Source organism: Phyllostomus discolor, chromosome 10, assembly GCF_004126475.2.
Source record: "Phyllostomus discolor isolate MPI-MPIP mPhyDis1 chromosome 10, mPhyDis1.pri.v3, whole genome shotgun sequence".
NCBI classification, from domain to species: Eukaryota; Metazoa; Chordata; class Mammalia; order Chiroptera; family Phyllostomidae; genus Phyllostomus; species Phyllostomus discolor.
Window position 1 is genome coordinate 44920964 of NC_040912.2, and position 15137 is coordinate 44936100.

Consider the following 15137-nt stretch of genomic DNA (forward strand, 5'->3'; position numbering starts at 1 on the left):
ATTTATTTGTGGTTAACCCACTTTAGCTTGTCCTACAGTGGTCACATATCCAGCCCAGCAGATGTGGGCTCAGTAAGCAAGTCCTGATGAAAAAGGCTGCTTTCCAGAACCTCGGAGAGACAGGCTGACTCTGTTGACAAGACCTACAGCCTTAAATGGCATTATAGTGCCTTCGTGAGGACTTGGGCTTTATTCATAGATGGAAAGCAATGGAAGGATTCTGCCATCTGCAGGGTAGGAGGGCTTCTGAGAAAATGACAGGAATGACATGATCTGACTTCTGTTTTAACAGGATCACATGGGCTTAGGACACTATTGGGATAACTCAGACATGAGGTGACGGTGGCTTGGACAAAGGTGGGAGCAGGGGAAGAAGTGAGAAGAGGTGGGATTCTAGATTTTAAAATAAAGCTTGATTCTTCTTTTAAAAGCCTTCTAAGATGATGACACAGCTATTCTCAATAGCTATTCCAAATGCAAAGTGCCAAGAAATTATTTCTACTGTCTGTTCTCAATTGTCTCTGGTTTTCAATTATTACCACATCTCTATCTCCTTGTTTATGTGAATACAGCTCTCCAAACAGGGTCTTGCTGATCCTAAGTGGGAGATTACCTCACTGTTTGTTACATGATAATAAGTTTGTCTTAAACTCTTTCACTTTTCAATATGGTGGCAGACACAACTCTAGGTCAAATGGAACAATGTCTTATCAGAGGACAGAAATAAGATCACTTCAAATTTTCAAAGCACTTTTATTACAAGACACCTCAATATTCCTGAATCATTAAATTTAACAAACATTTAATGAGCTCCTATTATTTACCATGAGTTAGTTATCTATTGCTGCCTAACTACCCCACAATTTAATGGCTTAAAAACAACACACTATTTTCTCACAGTTTGTGTGGGTCAGAAAATCAGACATAGTTTAGCTGGGTCCTCTGTTTCAGGATCTCTCACAAGGCTGCAGTCAAGGTGTTGACCAGGGCTCAGGGCTATGGTCTCATCTGAAGGCTGAACTGGAAAAGGATTCCCTTCCAAGCTGATATGGCTGTTGGCAGAATTTGATTCCTTAAGGGCTTTTGGACTGGAGGCCTGAGTTTCTTGCCAGCTATTGGCCAGAAACCACCTTTAATCCTTGTCACGTGAGCCTCTCCAACATAGCAATTTGCATCATCAAAGCCAGCAAAAGAGTCTGCTAGCAGAAAGAACATCACAATTTCTTATAACCTAGTTATGGAAGGGACATCCATTACATTTGCTGTATTCTATTGTTAGAAGCAAACCACCAGGTTCTGCCCATGCTCAAGGGGAAGGGTTTGCACAAGGACATGAATATCAGTAGAGGAGATCATTAGATGCCATTTTAAAAGGTGTCTTCCACATACCACTTATTTATTTATGATATGTTGTGCATTGTTCTAAGCCTCCTTCATGAAGTTTCCATGGTGAGGAGGGGCAAAAATTTTATAAATCAGTAAAATGTACACTATGCTTATTGTTGACAACTACCATTGAGACAAAGCAGGGAATTATAGTATGATTATTATTATTACCTGCTAGAAAGCAGGAAGATGTTATTTTAAATACAGAGCCAGAAAGGTCTCATGGTCATCCCAATATATTGATTCCACCCCAGATGCTCCACTACCCCCATTTCACCCTACATGCTGACCTCCAGGATTCTAAGCAGGTAGAAGAGCATAAAGGAAACAGAAGGGTACCATGAGGGGCGGAACACAGTGGTTAGAAGCATAGGGTCTGGGCAAGCATGTTTATGTTTAATTCCTAGGAGTGTGACTGTAGTCAAGTGCTGCCTCAGTTTCTTCATCTGCAAAATGAGGATAATAATGGTACTTAGCTATAGGATTCTTGTCAGTTAATACTTGTTAGAGCACTTAGAACAGTTCCTACATATCGATACAAAGATAGCTAAGATCCCATCAAGAAGAGAAAGCAAAGTTAACAGGAAAATGGATACAAAACAAGGAACTACTAATACCATCTCATTAAAGACCATGGATTCTGAGCTATTAGAAGTTAGAAAAAAGTGTTGCAGGTTCAATTCCCAGCCAGGGTACATGCCTGGGTTGCAGGCCATAACCCCCAGCAACCGCACATTGATGTTTCTCTCTCTCTCTCTATCTTCCTCCCTTCCCTCTCTAAAAATAAATAAATAAAATCTTTAAAAAAAAAGTTAGAAAAAATAAGCCTGAGTCTTTTTGAAAGTAAATATACTATGAATTAAGAAATCATAAATAAGAGGGTTTTTCAATATTCTGGAGAATTTATCAATAATTCAGTAATTCTGTACCAAAGGGGCATTATGGGTTAATGGATATAATTTTCCATAAATTTACTTTACTTGACCCAGTTGAAAGCATTTCTACTAATTCAGAAAGCTTTTGGGTCATGCTATTCCTAGGCCTCAATGAATCCGGACATTTTACTTGTTTCTTCTAATTTCCTTTTGTGGGATTAGGTTTTGTTTCTCTTCACAGGCTTCACTTGCTTTATTTATAATGGAATAAAATCTCTTCAGAATATTTCACTAAGGATTAAGAGAAAGGGCAAGTATTATGCTAAAATATAAAATAAACACACTTCATATTTTTAAAAGCATGGTTTAAAGACAAACATAAATAGTAGGAGATAAATGAGGTGAGCCTTGATTTCCTATTGTGGAAAGTCCCCTGGACTCCTGTTCAGAGGTGTTTTCTGCAGCAGCAGCAGCAGCAGCAGCAGCGGTGGTGCTATTGTTGCATTGTTGTTGTTTTTTTTAATTGTGTATTCTTTTTAATTTTTTTTAGATTTTATTTATTTATTTTTAGAGAGGGAAGGGAGGGAGAAAGAGAGAGAGAAACATCAATGTGCGATTGCTGGGGGTCATGGCCTGCAACCCAGGCATGTACCCTGACTGGGAATCAAACCTGTGACACTTTGGTTCGCAGCCCACACTCAATCCACTGAGCTACGCTAGCCAGGGCCTGTATTGTTGTTTTGGAGGAGTCAGGTTACTGTTGTCCTCTGGGAAGAGTCGAGGAGTGATGGAGTATGAACTAAATACCACGGATTCAGGGAATAAGAGTGTGATGAGAAGCAGAGGCAACAAATTGGGATGACTCTTGATTGAATTTTAGCATCCAAGGAAAGGAAAAATAAGATAACAGCTTGAGGGTCACCAAGGTCAAGAGCTCTTTTGGTTGGTTTGTCTTTCTTTTTTTATGAGGAGAGACCTGAGCTTATTTTTCTGGCCTCAGGAGAGGGATAAAAGAAAGATGCATCAAAGAGGCAAAAATTAATAATGAAAACTCCAGGGGAGTGTGAAGGGAATGGGAGGGGACCCAAATAGAAGGTTTGATTTGTTTTATTTCACTTCAGCTTTCTTTTTTTAAAGCCTCCTAGGTGGTTCTAATGGACAGGCAGGAGTGAGCCCACTGCCTCACCTGATGACTGAGCCAACTGAGCTGTGTTGCCTCCTGCTCTCCTTGATTCCTCAAAGCTGCCTCAGAGAAGCTCAGCAATGAGTTGCTCCTCTAAGCGCCACCAGGCTTTGGTGGAATTTAGCACATGCTAAGCCTTGTTTATACCAGTGCTCTTTGGCTTTCGATATCCTTTTCCCCTTTAAGAGCTAACGCTTCAATCACACAGGTGTAGTAAGAGTGATAAGGGCAAAAGAGGCCAGGAGAAGTTGATAATCTCAATATGATTAATTTTTTCCAGATTTGAAGAAAGTTCCTAACAACATCCCTCCAGATATTGTTAAACTTGACTTGTCATACAATAAAATCAACCAGCTTCGACCCAAGGAATTTGAGGATGTTCATAAGCTAAAGAAATTAAACCTTAGTAGCAATGGCATTGAATTCATCGATCCTGGTAAGTTCCACAGAATAGCCCTTTAAACTGGTGACAGATGTTCTTTATCTTTTTCCCTTATGGCAACATTTATAGTAAATACAATTAAGTAAAAAAAAACTAAATAATAAAATGTTTAAATTTAAATTAAATGTTATGAATTAGATCTTGTTAATTAGCATTTGATTAAATTAGAACTTGTTTAGCACTCAAAAATATTTGCCAAGTTGTTGTTTTATGAAGCATATAATACTATATGTTACTAAGTAACTTCTTTAATTGGTCCTAGTAAAAATATTTTATAGAATACAGTATAAAAATGTGAATGTATGGCTAGTGGTCAATAAAATTCTAAACATGTAGTGATTTTTAAAGGAAAATTCAGATTTGGCATTTTCTTTGCTATTCATTAAGTTCCAACTTGTTTAAAGTAGGATTTCAACAACTTACTTAAAGTAAATTTGAAATAATCTGCTAAGCATCAAGTTTATAAATTAAGATAAAATGTGCTCAAACCAGAGCCAATCACATTTTATTTAATCCTAGATCAAGATCAGTTCTTCTCCTATCCTTCAAATCTCTTCTCCATTTTCTAAGCAGTTTCTTGCAAAAAGAAGAGTGGTAAATTATACACAGGATTTAGAAAAACTGAGAATTACTTCAATATTAATCAGATTTATAACATATATAATGTGTGCCTTCACAGTGTTACTTCAATTTGAAAAGTCTTATCTATAAAAATCATTATTAATACTATTAATAATGCAATGTTAATGTCATAAGCATTTTGAGTACAATTGTTTCTTCTGCTTTTCTTAATGGTAACTATATCATTAATAGAATATTAAGATTTTAACATTGCAGAAGTAAAATTTGAAAATAAATGTTCTAGAGCTACATAGGCATATTTAGTACTAATAACATTTTTTTAAATATTAAGAAACCATAATTTCTAAAATGTTCTAAAGGACCAGCGATATGCTGCACTTATACCTTAGTCTGTACAGATAGTGTAAACTTGACAGTATCTTTAAATTTTGAAGTCAGAAGCAATTTTCATGTCACAGCAAATAAGAATAGTACAGAGACACTCTTCTCCCACATAAAACAGTCACCACACTGGTGTGCAGGTCAGCCAGGCCCCAGGGAGAAGAATCTGGAGGTGGGGACCCTTTTTTGCTCCATGAGAACCAAAGACTCTCAAGACAAGCATGCTGTGTCACAGGCTCCTCAGCAAGTGTCTGATTTCCTTCAACCTTAGCTAATCGTCCAAAGTGTCCATGCAAATAAGCTTTAGAGGTATCTCTAAAAGAGACTATAATATGTTAGTGGCCTAAGTTAAATTTATTAAAATAATGAATAATAGTGAAAATAATGTTTAATCACAATAAAACCACATTATGTAAAGAAAACTAGAGAAAAGTAAGAGAAGACAATGCAGAGACATAATAGTACAAAATGGTTTTGTTTTACTTCTACTGATATTCTCCCCTCATTGGTGATGAAATTCCTGCAGTTGTGAGAACTCCTTTCCCATCCTTGGGACCTCCTGAAGGCCTTTCATGTTGACCCAATGTGTTTTCCTTGCGGACACACAATGTAAACTGTTAATAGCAATAGTATTCTTTTTCTCCTGTGTTCAGTTCAGTCCCAGGAAAATATTTTCTACATTAACAGATGTATATTGAATGCCTTCCAAATGCCAACCACTTTTCTTGATTTATCTTCTGGAATAAAGAAGTATCTTAGCACTTTAGTAAAAATGACACCTTCAAAGAAGTTTTAAAATAGAAGACCTTTTTTTTATTTTGGAGCTTCAAAGAAGTTTTAAAATAAAAGACCTTTTTTTATTTTGGAGCTTTGAGATGAAACGCTGCCAAGGTGAGCTTACTTACAACTCATGCTGGTAGATACACAAGTGCAGTGAGATCTGCCATTCTTTAAAAAGTGTGAATAACAATCTCATAAAATTCCAAATATTGCAAAAAAAGGGAAAAATGACACCATACTAGGTATTTTACTTCCTTTAAGAACATGAAAGCTAGACTTTCAAAATGCCTAGATACATATAGTGCTTTCAAAATAAAATCTAGCAATGTTTACACATGCTTTCAATCTGAAAAGCTGACTTGTTTAAAGAAAAGTAAATTGTTGAGATCACTGACTTACAAATGTTAGCAAATGGGGGGTGTAGTATCTTCAGAACTATCTTATAAGAGCTGGCCTTTTGCTCCTCTCCACAGCCTGCCTTCCCCCACCCCACATCCCCAAGTATTTGCTTTGCACCAAAACAGAATTTTTTTATGGGGAATGATGGGTTTTGTCTGAGAACAAATGATATAAAAATGCTCAATGGTATTGATATGAGAACATGTTTTCCAAATTCAAAATAAGGACACTTTATGCTCCAACAACAGTATTTTAAAACAGCAATGAGAAAATATTTGAAATAGAAACAAAATATTTGAGATTAGGATTGACCTATAAATTCTAGAGTATCTAGACAATCCACATCAACTAAAATAGAGATAATCCAGGTTTAGCTTTCTTTACTCTTTAAAAAAGCTTTTGTTGTCTTATTTTATGTCATGTGTTTGATATTTGTTTTAATTATCCACCCTAGTAGAATTAAACACAAATGGTTTCAAAGCTGATAGCTACCATAGTTTGCCAAACACAACCAGATGTTTTCAAAATGTTGATAACATTGTTTTGGTTTTGGACTGCACAGGAATATAATTCCCTCTGGAAAAGGCTATTTTCTATGTATGTTCAGAGTATACTAATATCCCAGGGATCTGTCAAATCATCACCAGACACATTTTCATTATTATGCACTTATATTTGAAATATTTTCCTAATTCATGCCTTTTTTGTGGCATCTTTCCAGTGAGTATAAATGAATGCAGAAAAACCCAAAATACATGTTTTAGAAAGCTAACTTTAAGCTGACTTTGCATATAAAATATTGTGTTCTAGTCAATTTAATAATCAAGGGGAAAGTTTTGTTTGAGTAAAAACATATTCTAGAACTTCTCATTTAGATGCATGTACTGTTAGGGAAATATAATTAAAGCCAAAATCTTCTCCCAACACAGAAATCCTCTCCATAAGGATAATAGAGAAAGAAAATACATTTATTATTGGGTAAGCATTACACCATAATGTGATGCACAGCACAAGCAATCTGCTAAGAGAAAGATCTCACATTTATGTAGCCAGGCAGACACAACCCAATGCACACACGTTTTCAGGATAAATGATAACTAGCCCTTAAGTAAGAGGATTTGAAAGCACCATTTGTCACACACAGTTCATCCTAACTTTACTTGGTAATTGAGGTAACAAACTGTATTAGTGAATTGGCTTTGTCAACAGGAAAACAAACTTTTATCTTTATGACAAGAGGTAGTTTTGCAACTTGGATCAAGATTCCTACCCTCCTACCGAACCTGGGAGGTAGGGGTGCTCTGTCTTGATGATTATATTTCAATGATAGGGCTCCCAGGTCCTTGAGAAAGATAGTTCTGCCTCATAAAGCTGACAAAAGGCCTTAGTCTTCTAAAGGATATGTATACATTTCAAAGAGAGGACAAAGTACATACAAGTTTTCTAAAGTAAGTACTCTGAGAAAAAGGAGGGGAGGAAAAAGCTTTTCAACACAGTGAATTAAATCTCTTATTTTTAATTTATATTTGTCCTTTTAAATACCATAGAGCTGCATTTAACCCAATTACTCATTTGCTTTATTCAATATTTTCTGTTTCTAGCTGCTTTTTTAGGACTTACAAATTTAGAAGAGTTAGATTTATCAAACAACAGTCTGCAAAACTTTGACTACGGAGTATTTGAAGACTTGTATTTTTTGAAACTCCTATGGCTCAGAGATAACCCTTGGAGATGTGACTACAACATCCACTACCTCTACTACTGGTTAAAGCACCATTACAACGTCCACTATAATGGCCTGGAATGCAAAACACCTGAAGAATACAAAGGGTGGTCTGTAGGAAAATATGTTAGGAGTTACTATGAAGAATGCCCCAAAGATAAATTACCAACATACCCCGAAACATTTGACCAGGATACAGAAGATGATGAATGGGAAAAAATACATAGGGATTACACAACAAAGAAGCAAAGTGTAAGAATCACTCTAGTGGGATAGTGGGATAATTTAGAAATTCTTATCATTGCAACTCGTTATATATTTGCTACACTGGTGTCAGAAAACTATATGTTTACATTTTGATTTACTGTGTTGCCTATTTATGTAGGGTTATCCAACTAAATGAAGGTTTCTTTAATTATTTTTATTATTATAGTAATTAAGGGAATACTCTCATCCTATTTGCCTATCTGCAGAACAGCCTTGGTGATGAACCCATAGTAATAACCTACAGAAGTTGGGTCCTAATGATGGCATTCAAATTTCATAATGTCCTATATAACTGTTTTTACTGCTTTTGAAAGTTATTTTTAAAATGTTCGTTTTTATATGCCTTTTGATAGCTGCATGGACATACCTAAACATGATCAAAATGAGAAGATACAAATGTTTAGTAATAATAAAAGGTCATTCTCTCCCCTCAGTCCCTACTCCCACTTTTGTCAGCAAGTCAGCTTGTGCATTGAATAAATTTCCATTTCTGAATCTTGTGCATTCCATAATGTGGTCATGGTAAACCCAAATTCTCAACTACTCTTGATTGATTCTTGCAAAATGGTCAAGCTAGACCTCAAGGAAAATTGTCACAAGCAATAAGTAGAGACTCTGAGAATATTAGAGTCTGGTCAGAAAATGGGACTTTGAGAAAGAGTTGTGATGGTGTGAATCATGAGCCCTGAAGAGGTATAAGTACTAGTGAACATGAAAACAGAACTGGTTTTTCAACAGCATTGAGGCTAAGAAGCCATTAGTTATGAAGAAAGGGCCTGAGCCCTTTCTGCTAAACTAATATTTCAAAAAGCATAAAACAGAGGATGAAATTAGGATTCAGGGACATTATTTGGGATGAAGCTAAAACAAAAAAAGGAGGTCATGTCAAAGGAAATGAGGGAGGGGTCAGTACCTAAGAAAAACCCCATCATTTTGGGTTAGCAGGTTAAAATTACCTCACCTAGAGAAACAGATCACCAAGAAGAAAAGAATACCTGGAAACTGACCCCATCAGTTTGCATTCTGATAGTCAGATGCACGATTAGAAAGAAAAATAAAATGAAAGATGTATGTACATATCCCTAAAAGTCCCACTTTTTTCTTTTTATACAGATTTCTTACACGAAGTTGAATACATTTTTATTTCATATATCAAGGTATTCCTAAAAAGTTTATCAACTGGTTTTGATACTTTCATGAATTCCCAAAGCACAAAAAATGGTATAGGACGAATAGTAATGAACATTTCTTAAGCACCTACTAGATGCAAGACACTGTCTTAAGAGCTTCACACATTCTAATTTATAAAAGATTTGTCTGAAGTAGGTAGTACTATCTGCCTTTTCTAATGAAGAACCCAAGGCTTAGAGTTTAGTAACATGAGCAAAGTCACAGTGCAGACAGGTGGCAGAGCATAGATTCAGATTCAGTTAAGCCCTTTCTGCTGTTCAGGGCTACAAAGTGCTCTTCATTAATTTTTTATTATAGTTTACATTTAATATGACTTTGTGTTTGTTTCAGGTATACAGTACAGTGGTCAGACACTCAAACTTCATAAAGTGCTCCCCCTGATATTTTCAGTACCCACCTGGAACCATGCATAGTTATTACGATATTATACTGTATTCCCTATGCTGTACTTCACATCCCTGTAACTATTTTGTAACTACCAATTTGTACTTCTTAGTCCCATCACCTTTTGCAATGAGTTCCTCAACCTCCCTCCCCCCTGGCAACCATCAGTCTGTTCTCTGTACCTATGAGTCTGTTTCTGTTCTGTTTGTTCATTTATATTGTTCTTTAGGTTCCACATGTAAGTAAAATCATGTGGTAGTTGTCTTTCTCTAATTTATTTCACTTAGCATAATACCCTGTAGGTTATGTCCATCCATGCTGTCACAAATGGCAAGATTTCATTCTATGTTGTGGCCAAGTAATTCTCCATTTTATATATGTACCACTATGTATTTTTAAAAAAAGATTTTATTTATTTAATTTTAGAAAGAGGAAGGGAGGGAGAAAGGGAGAGAAATATCAGTGTGTGGTTGCCTCTTGTGGGCTCCCCACTGGGGACCTGGCCTGCAACCCAGGCATGTGTCCTGACTGGGAATTGAACCAGCGACCCTTTGGTTCACAGGCCAGTGCTCAATCCACTGAGCCACACCAGCCAGGACACCACTATGTATTTTTAATCTACTTGTCTATTGATGGATACTGGGGTTGCTTCCATATCTTGGCAATTGTAAATAATGCTGCAATTAACATAGGGGTGCACATATCTTTTCAAATTAGTGTTTTGGGTTTCTTCAGATACATACCCAGAAGTGGGATCACTGGGTCATAGGGCAGTTCCATATGTAGTATTTTGAGTCCTCTCCATACTATTTCCTATAGTGGCTGCACCAGTCTATAATCTTTCAACAGTGCATAAGGTTTCCCTTTCCTCCACATCCTTGCCAACACTTGTTGTTTGTTATTTGTTTATGATGGCCATTCTGACAGGTATGTGGTGATATCTCACTGTGGTTTTAATTTGCATTTCCCTAATGGTTGAGACAGTTCAGCATCTTTTCATATGCCTATGGGCCATCTGTATGTCCTCTTTGGAGAAGTGTCTATTCAGGTCCTGTGCCCATTTTTAAATAAGGCTGTTTGATATTTTTGGTGTTGAGTTGTATGAGTTCTTTATAAATAGTTGATATTAACCACTTATCAGATGTATCATTGGTGAATATCTTCATTTGGTAGGTTGTCTTTTTGTTTTGTATAAAAAATTTTTAGTTTGATGTAGTCCCTTTTATTTATTTTTTTGTTTCTCTTGTCTGAGGAGGTATATCAAGAAAATATATTGTGCAGAGCACTCTTGACTATGCTGCCTTGCATCAAATTTTGAGAACCAGATCCCAAAAGAGGAATAGGTATCCAAAAACACCAATGAAGTCATTTGGCAAGAGAGAGTTTTTGGCCCAAATAATTTCATTCTGTATTAAGAGGCCCATTTGCTTATTTTAGAGCTTGGCCTGAGAGGCAGAGTTCAGGTGTAGTACACACCTAGGGTCTACAAAGCTGCTCTCAGGGAATGTAGCTTGGTGCATGCCATCTTTGCACTTCCCCTTGGCCTTGCTACAGCTTACTGGTATCTCTCAGAAAAGAGCTCCTACACTTCTTTGAAGCCCTATTTTTGCAACAGCTCCAGTGGACACCTCCATAATGCCTGACTTTGGTGGCCAGTGGGGCTTACAGTTCTGGTCCCACTACTGTATATATTTGAATACTTGAAAAGATGCAGCCTGAGTGTCTAACTTCCAATCAGCCTGAATCTAGGTTCTGATTGAGATCCTCACTTTGGGACACTGACAAGTCCTGGCACACCCTCAACTACTGGGAGGTATTAAAAATATAATAGGCTGCTTGGACAATCACAAAGGTTTGAGAGACAACAAAGAGATAAGAAAGGGTTAAACAACAAGATTCATTTCCTACACAAAGCCACCCCTTCGAGACTGGGAGAGATGGTTGTTGCATTTAATGCATAGAGACAAACAGAGAGAGTCAAACAAACTAAAGAAACAAAGAAATATGTTCCAAATTGTGGGGGGCGGGGGACAAGATAAAACCTCAAGGATAAAACCTCAATGAGATGGAGATAAGTAATTTACCTCAAAAAGAGTTCAAAGTACTAGTCATAAACATGCTCACTGAACTCAGGGGAAAAGTGATGAACACACTGCAAACTTCAACAAAGAGATAGAGAGTATAAGACATTACCAAACTAAGTCACACAGCTGAAGAATACCAAGCTGAGCAGAAAAATACACTGCAGAGTTTCAAAGCAGACTAGATACAAGAAAAGAAAGCATGAGTGAACTCTTAAGGCAAGACAGTGGTGCTCACCCAATAAGCACAGCAACAATAAAAAAGAATGGAAATAAGTAAAGACAGCTAAGTGACTTATGGGACAGTACCAAACACACTGATAATTCACATTATAAGATTTCCAGAAAGAGGAGAGGGAGAAAGGGGTGAGAAAATCTATTTGAAGAAATAATGACTGAAAAATTCCCCAACCTAGAAAAGGAAATAGATATCCAGATCCAGGAAGCTGAGAGTTCCAAAGAAAATGAAAGCAAAGAGATTCACGCCAAGATACATTATGATTAAAATGTCAAATGTTAAAGACTAGGAGAGAATCTTAAAAGGAACAAGAGAAAAACAATTTGTTAAGTATAAGGGAACTTCCATAAGATAGATATTGAAGTAGAAATCTTGCAGGCCACAGGCAGTAACACAGTATAGTCAAAATGCTGAAAGAAACAACTTCCAACCAAGAATATGCTACCCAGCCAAGTTATTATTAAAAATTGAAGATGAGATAGTTTGCCAGACAAGTAAAAGTTAAAGGAGTTTATCATCACAAAACCAGCCTTACCCAAAATGTTAAAGGGACTGCTCTTTTTGAAAAAAAAAAAAAAGGCACTAAATAGTAACAAGGGGAGGGTTTCAAGATGGTGGCATAGGAAGGCTTTGAACACACCTTCTCCCATAAACACATCAAATCTATACCTACAGATAGAGTGATTCCCCCTGAAGAATTACTGAGAACTGACTGAAGACTTCTGTGCATACCACACACAAAATAAGAGAGAGACCACATAGAAACAGGTAGGAGACATGGAGTTGGAGACACAGTAATGTGGGAATCCCACCCCCAACACACAGACCTATATATAGTAAGGAGGAATCACTGAGGGGCCTGTGTCAACTTTCTCATCCTGGGGCATAGAGAAAAAACAGTGGTTTAAAGGCACCTAGAAGGTATGGGAAGGAAATCCATTTACTAACCCTAGAACACCTGCTAAATGGTAGGGGCACTGCAGGAACTCTCTCCAGTGTTGCCATTTGTTATACATCCCACATCTTGATCAATCAAGCAGGAGCACAATCCAGGCACTCTAGCCAGCGAGCCAAGACTGCCCCAGTGCACTCTAAGACCCAAGCCCACACCGGCTCCGTGGTTTGTCCCCAGGACTCCCCTTGGTTTACACCTGTTCTAGCTACAGTTGTCACCACAACCCAGCTTGTCCCCAGGCCTTCCCATAAACCACAGGTGGCAAACACAAGGTCTGTGGCCGAATCCAGCCCTCCCCCTTATTTTATCTGGCCTGGCACCTTGTTTCTACCTGGCAGCAGTGTTGAGCTCCTTGTCCCTAGTTAAGGAGTAGTTACATTTATACAGTCCTACAATTACATTCGGCCCTTTGAAGGCAACCACGAGGCTGATGTGGCCCCTGATGAAAATGAATTTGATACCCCTACCATAGACCATGCCCCCTTCAACTATAACTCTGAGCCTTACTGAGGCTTGCCTCCAGGACTCCCTCTGGTTCACACCCATTACAGCCAAAGCTCTACACCCCAGTGAAGCTTGCTTCCAGGACTTCTCATGGCCCAAGTATGCTTCATCTATAGCTCCAGATGGCCTGCCAAGGTGGCTCCAGAGCAGTTTGCTCCTAGGACTCTCCATGGCCTGCACACACTCCTGCTCCAGCTCCAACCAGCCTGCCAAGATGGATCCAGTTCAGCTTTCCCCTGGCTCCTCTGGCAGCCCAACCTCTGTCCACCTCCAGCTCCAGGTGGCCTGCAAAACACCCCGGGCACATGGATCCTATAAAGGAGAAGCTCATACACAAGGCCACTCTCTCAAGACTGGGAATGGTTGCTGTTTTGCCAAATTCATTGAAAGAAAAACAGCCAAAATAAGGAGATAGAGAAACATGTTTCAAAAGAAAGAATAAGCTCCATTAAAGACCAAAACAGAACCCCAGACAAGAACGAAATGAAATGGAGGTAAGTAATTACATGACAGAGTTCAAACAATGATTATAAAGATACTCAAGGAATATGGGGAAAATAGATGAATTTAGTGAGAACTTCAACAAAAAGATAGAAAATATATAAAAAATCCATAACTAAAATGAAAATAATACAGTAGAGGGAATCAACAACTGATGAAGAAGAACGAGTCAGTGAGTTCGAAGAAAAGGTAGTGGAATTCATCCAATTGGAACAGCAAAGAAAATTAATAATGAGGTTAGATTAAGGGACCTCGGATAACATCAAGCATACCAACATTCACAGAGAGGAAAGAAAGAGAAAGAAAACCTATTTGAAAAAATAATGGCTGAACACTTCCCTAACTTGGTAAGAAAATAGACACACAAGTCCAGGAAGCACGGAGACCCAAACAAGAAAAATCCAAAGAGGTCCACACCAAGATACACCTGAATTAAAATGCCAAAGTTTAAAGACAAAAAGAGAAAGTTAAAAACAGCAGGAGAAGAGGATCACACACAAGAGATCCTCCATAAAACCTATCTGCTGCTTTTTCAGCAGAAACTTTGTAGAACAGAAAAGAGTGGCATGATATCTTCATAGTAGTGAAAGAGTGAAAACCCACAGTCACAATCAAGACTTCTGTAAGCAGAAAAGATAAAAACTAAAAACATAGGAAATATAGGAAAAAATATGTAGGAAAGAAAAAAGTAGCACTGATAAAGCAAACAGTAAAAATAGTATATCAAACAATGATAAAGCTGTTATGAAGATCAAAAAAATGTAGTGAGAGCATGTGTAACTATGGCAATAAATTAAGGGTTACACTTATATGGCACAACATGTAAAATGTATAAACATAAACATAGGCTTGTGATTAAGAAGTGCAGTGTTGTAGAATGTCTCCAAACATAAATGGTGTAAATTAAAAAACTTCAATAAAGATAACTTCTTATACAGAGTCTGGTACAAATAATATCCCTTTTTTATTACAACAACTTTTATTACAAAATCATAAGCATGCAATTCTGTAAACCAATATCACACTCAAGCACACCATATAACATTTTAGGTGAAATGTTCAAATTAAGACTATAAATTATTATACCCATATTATTGCTCTACCAACCACACTCAAGCAGGCATTACTTCTGCTGGACCCTGTATAAATCTCATGGTAACAACAAAGCAAAACCTATAATAGATACATAAAAAATAAAAAAAGAACCCAAACAAATCACTTAAAAGTCATAAATGTAAAAGATTAGAGAGCAAGAGAAGAAGAAA

At 37.3% G+C, this 15137-nt stretch overlaps 2 protein-coding genes across 2 annotated transcripts in view; one reads left to right on the top strand and one right to left on the bottom strand.

Moving 5' to 3' along the window:
* The window catches only part of LRRC17 (leucine rich repeat containing 17), a 39567-nt gene extending 31054 nt beyond the window's left edge, over nt 1–8513 (top strand). The window contains exons 3-4 of the mRNA XM_028525646.2: nt 3725–3880; nt 7630–8513. Coding sequence (XP_028381447.1) covers nt 3725–3880; nt 7630–8027 — 554 coding nt within the window. The 3' untranslated portion in view covers nt 8028–8513. The remainder of the gene's footprint in view (nt 1–3724; nt 3881–7629) is intronic.
* Nucleotides 1–15137, bottom strand: part of FBXL13 (F-box and leucine rich repeat protein 13) — a 268523-nt gene that overhangs the window by 151199 nt on the left and 102187 nt on the right. The gene's annotated exons all lie outside the window — the stretch shown is intronic.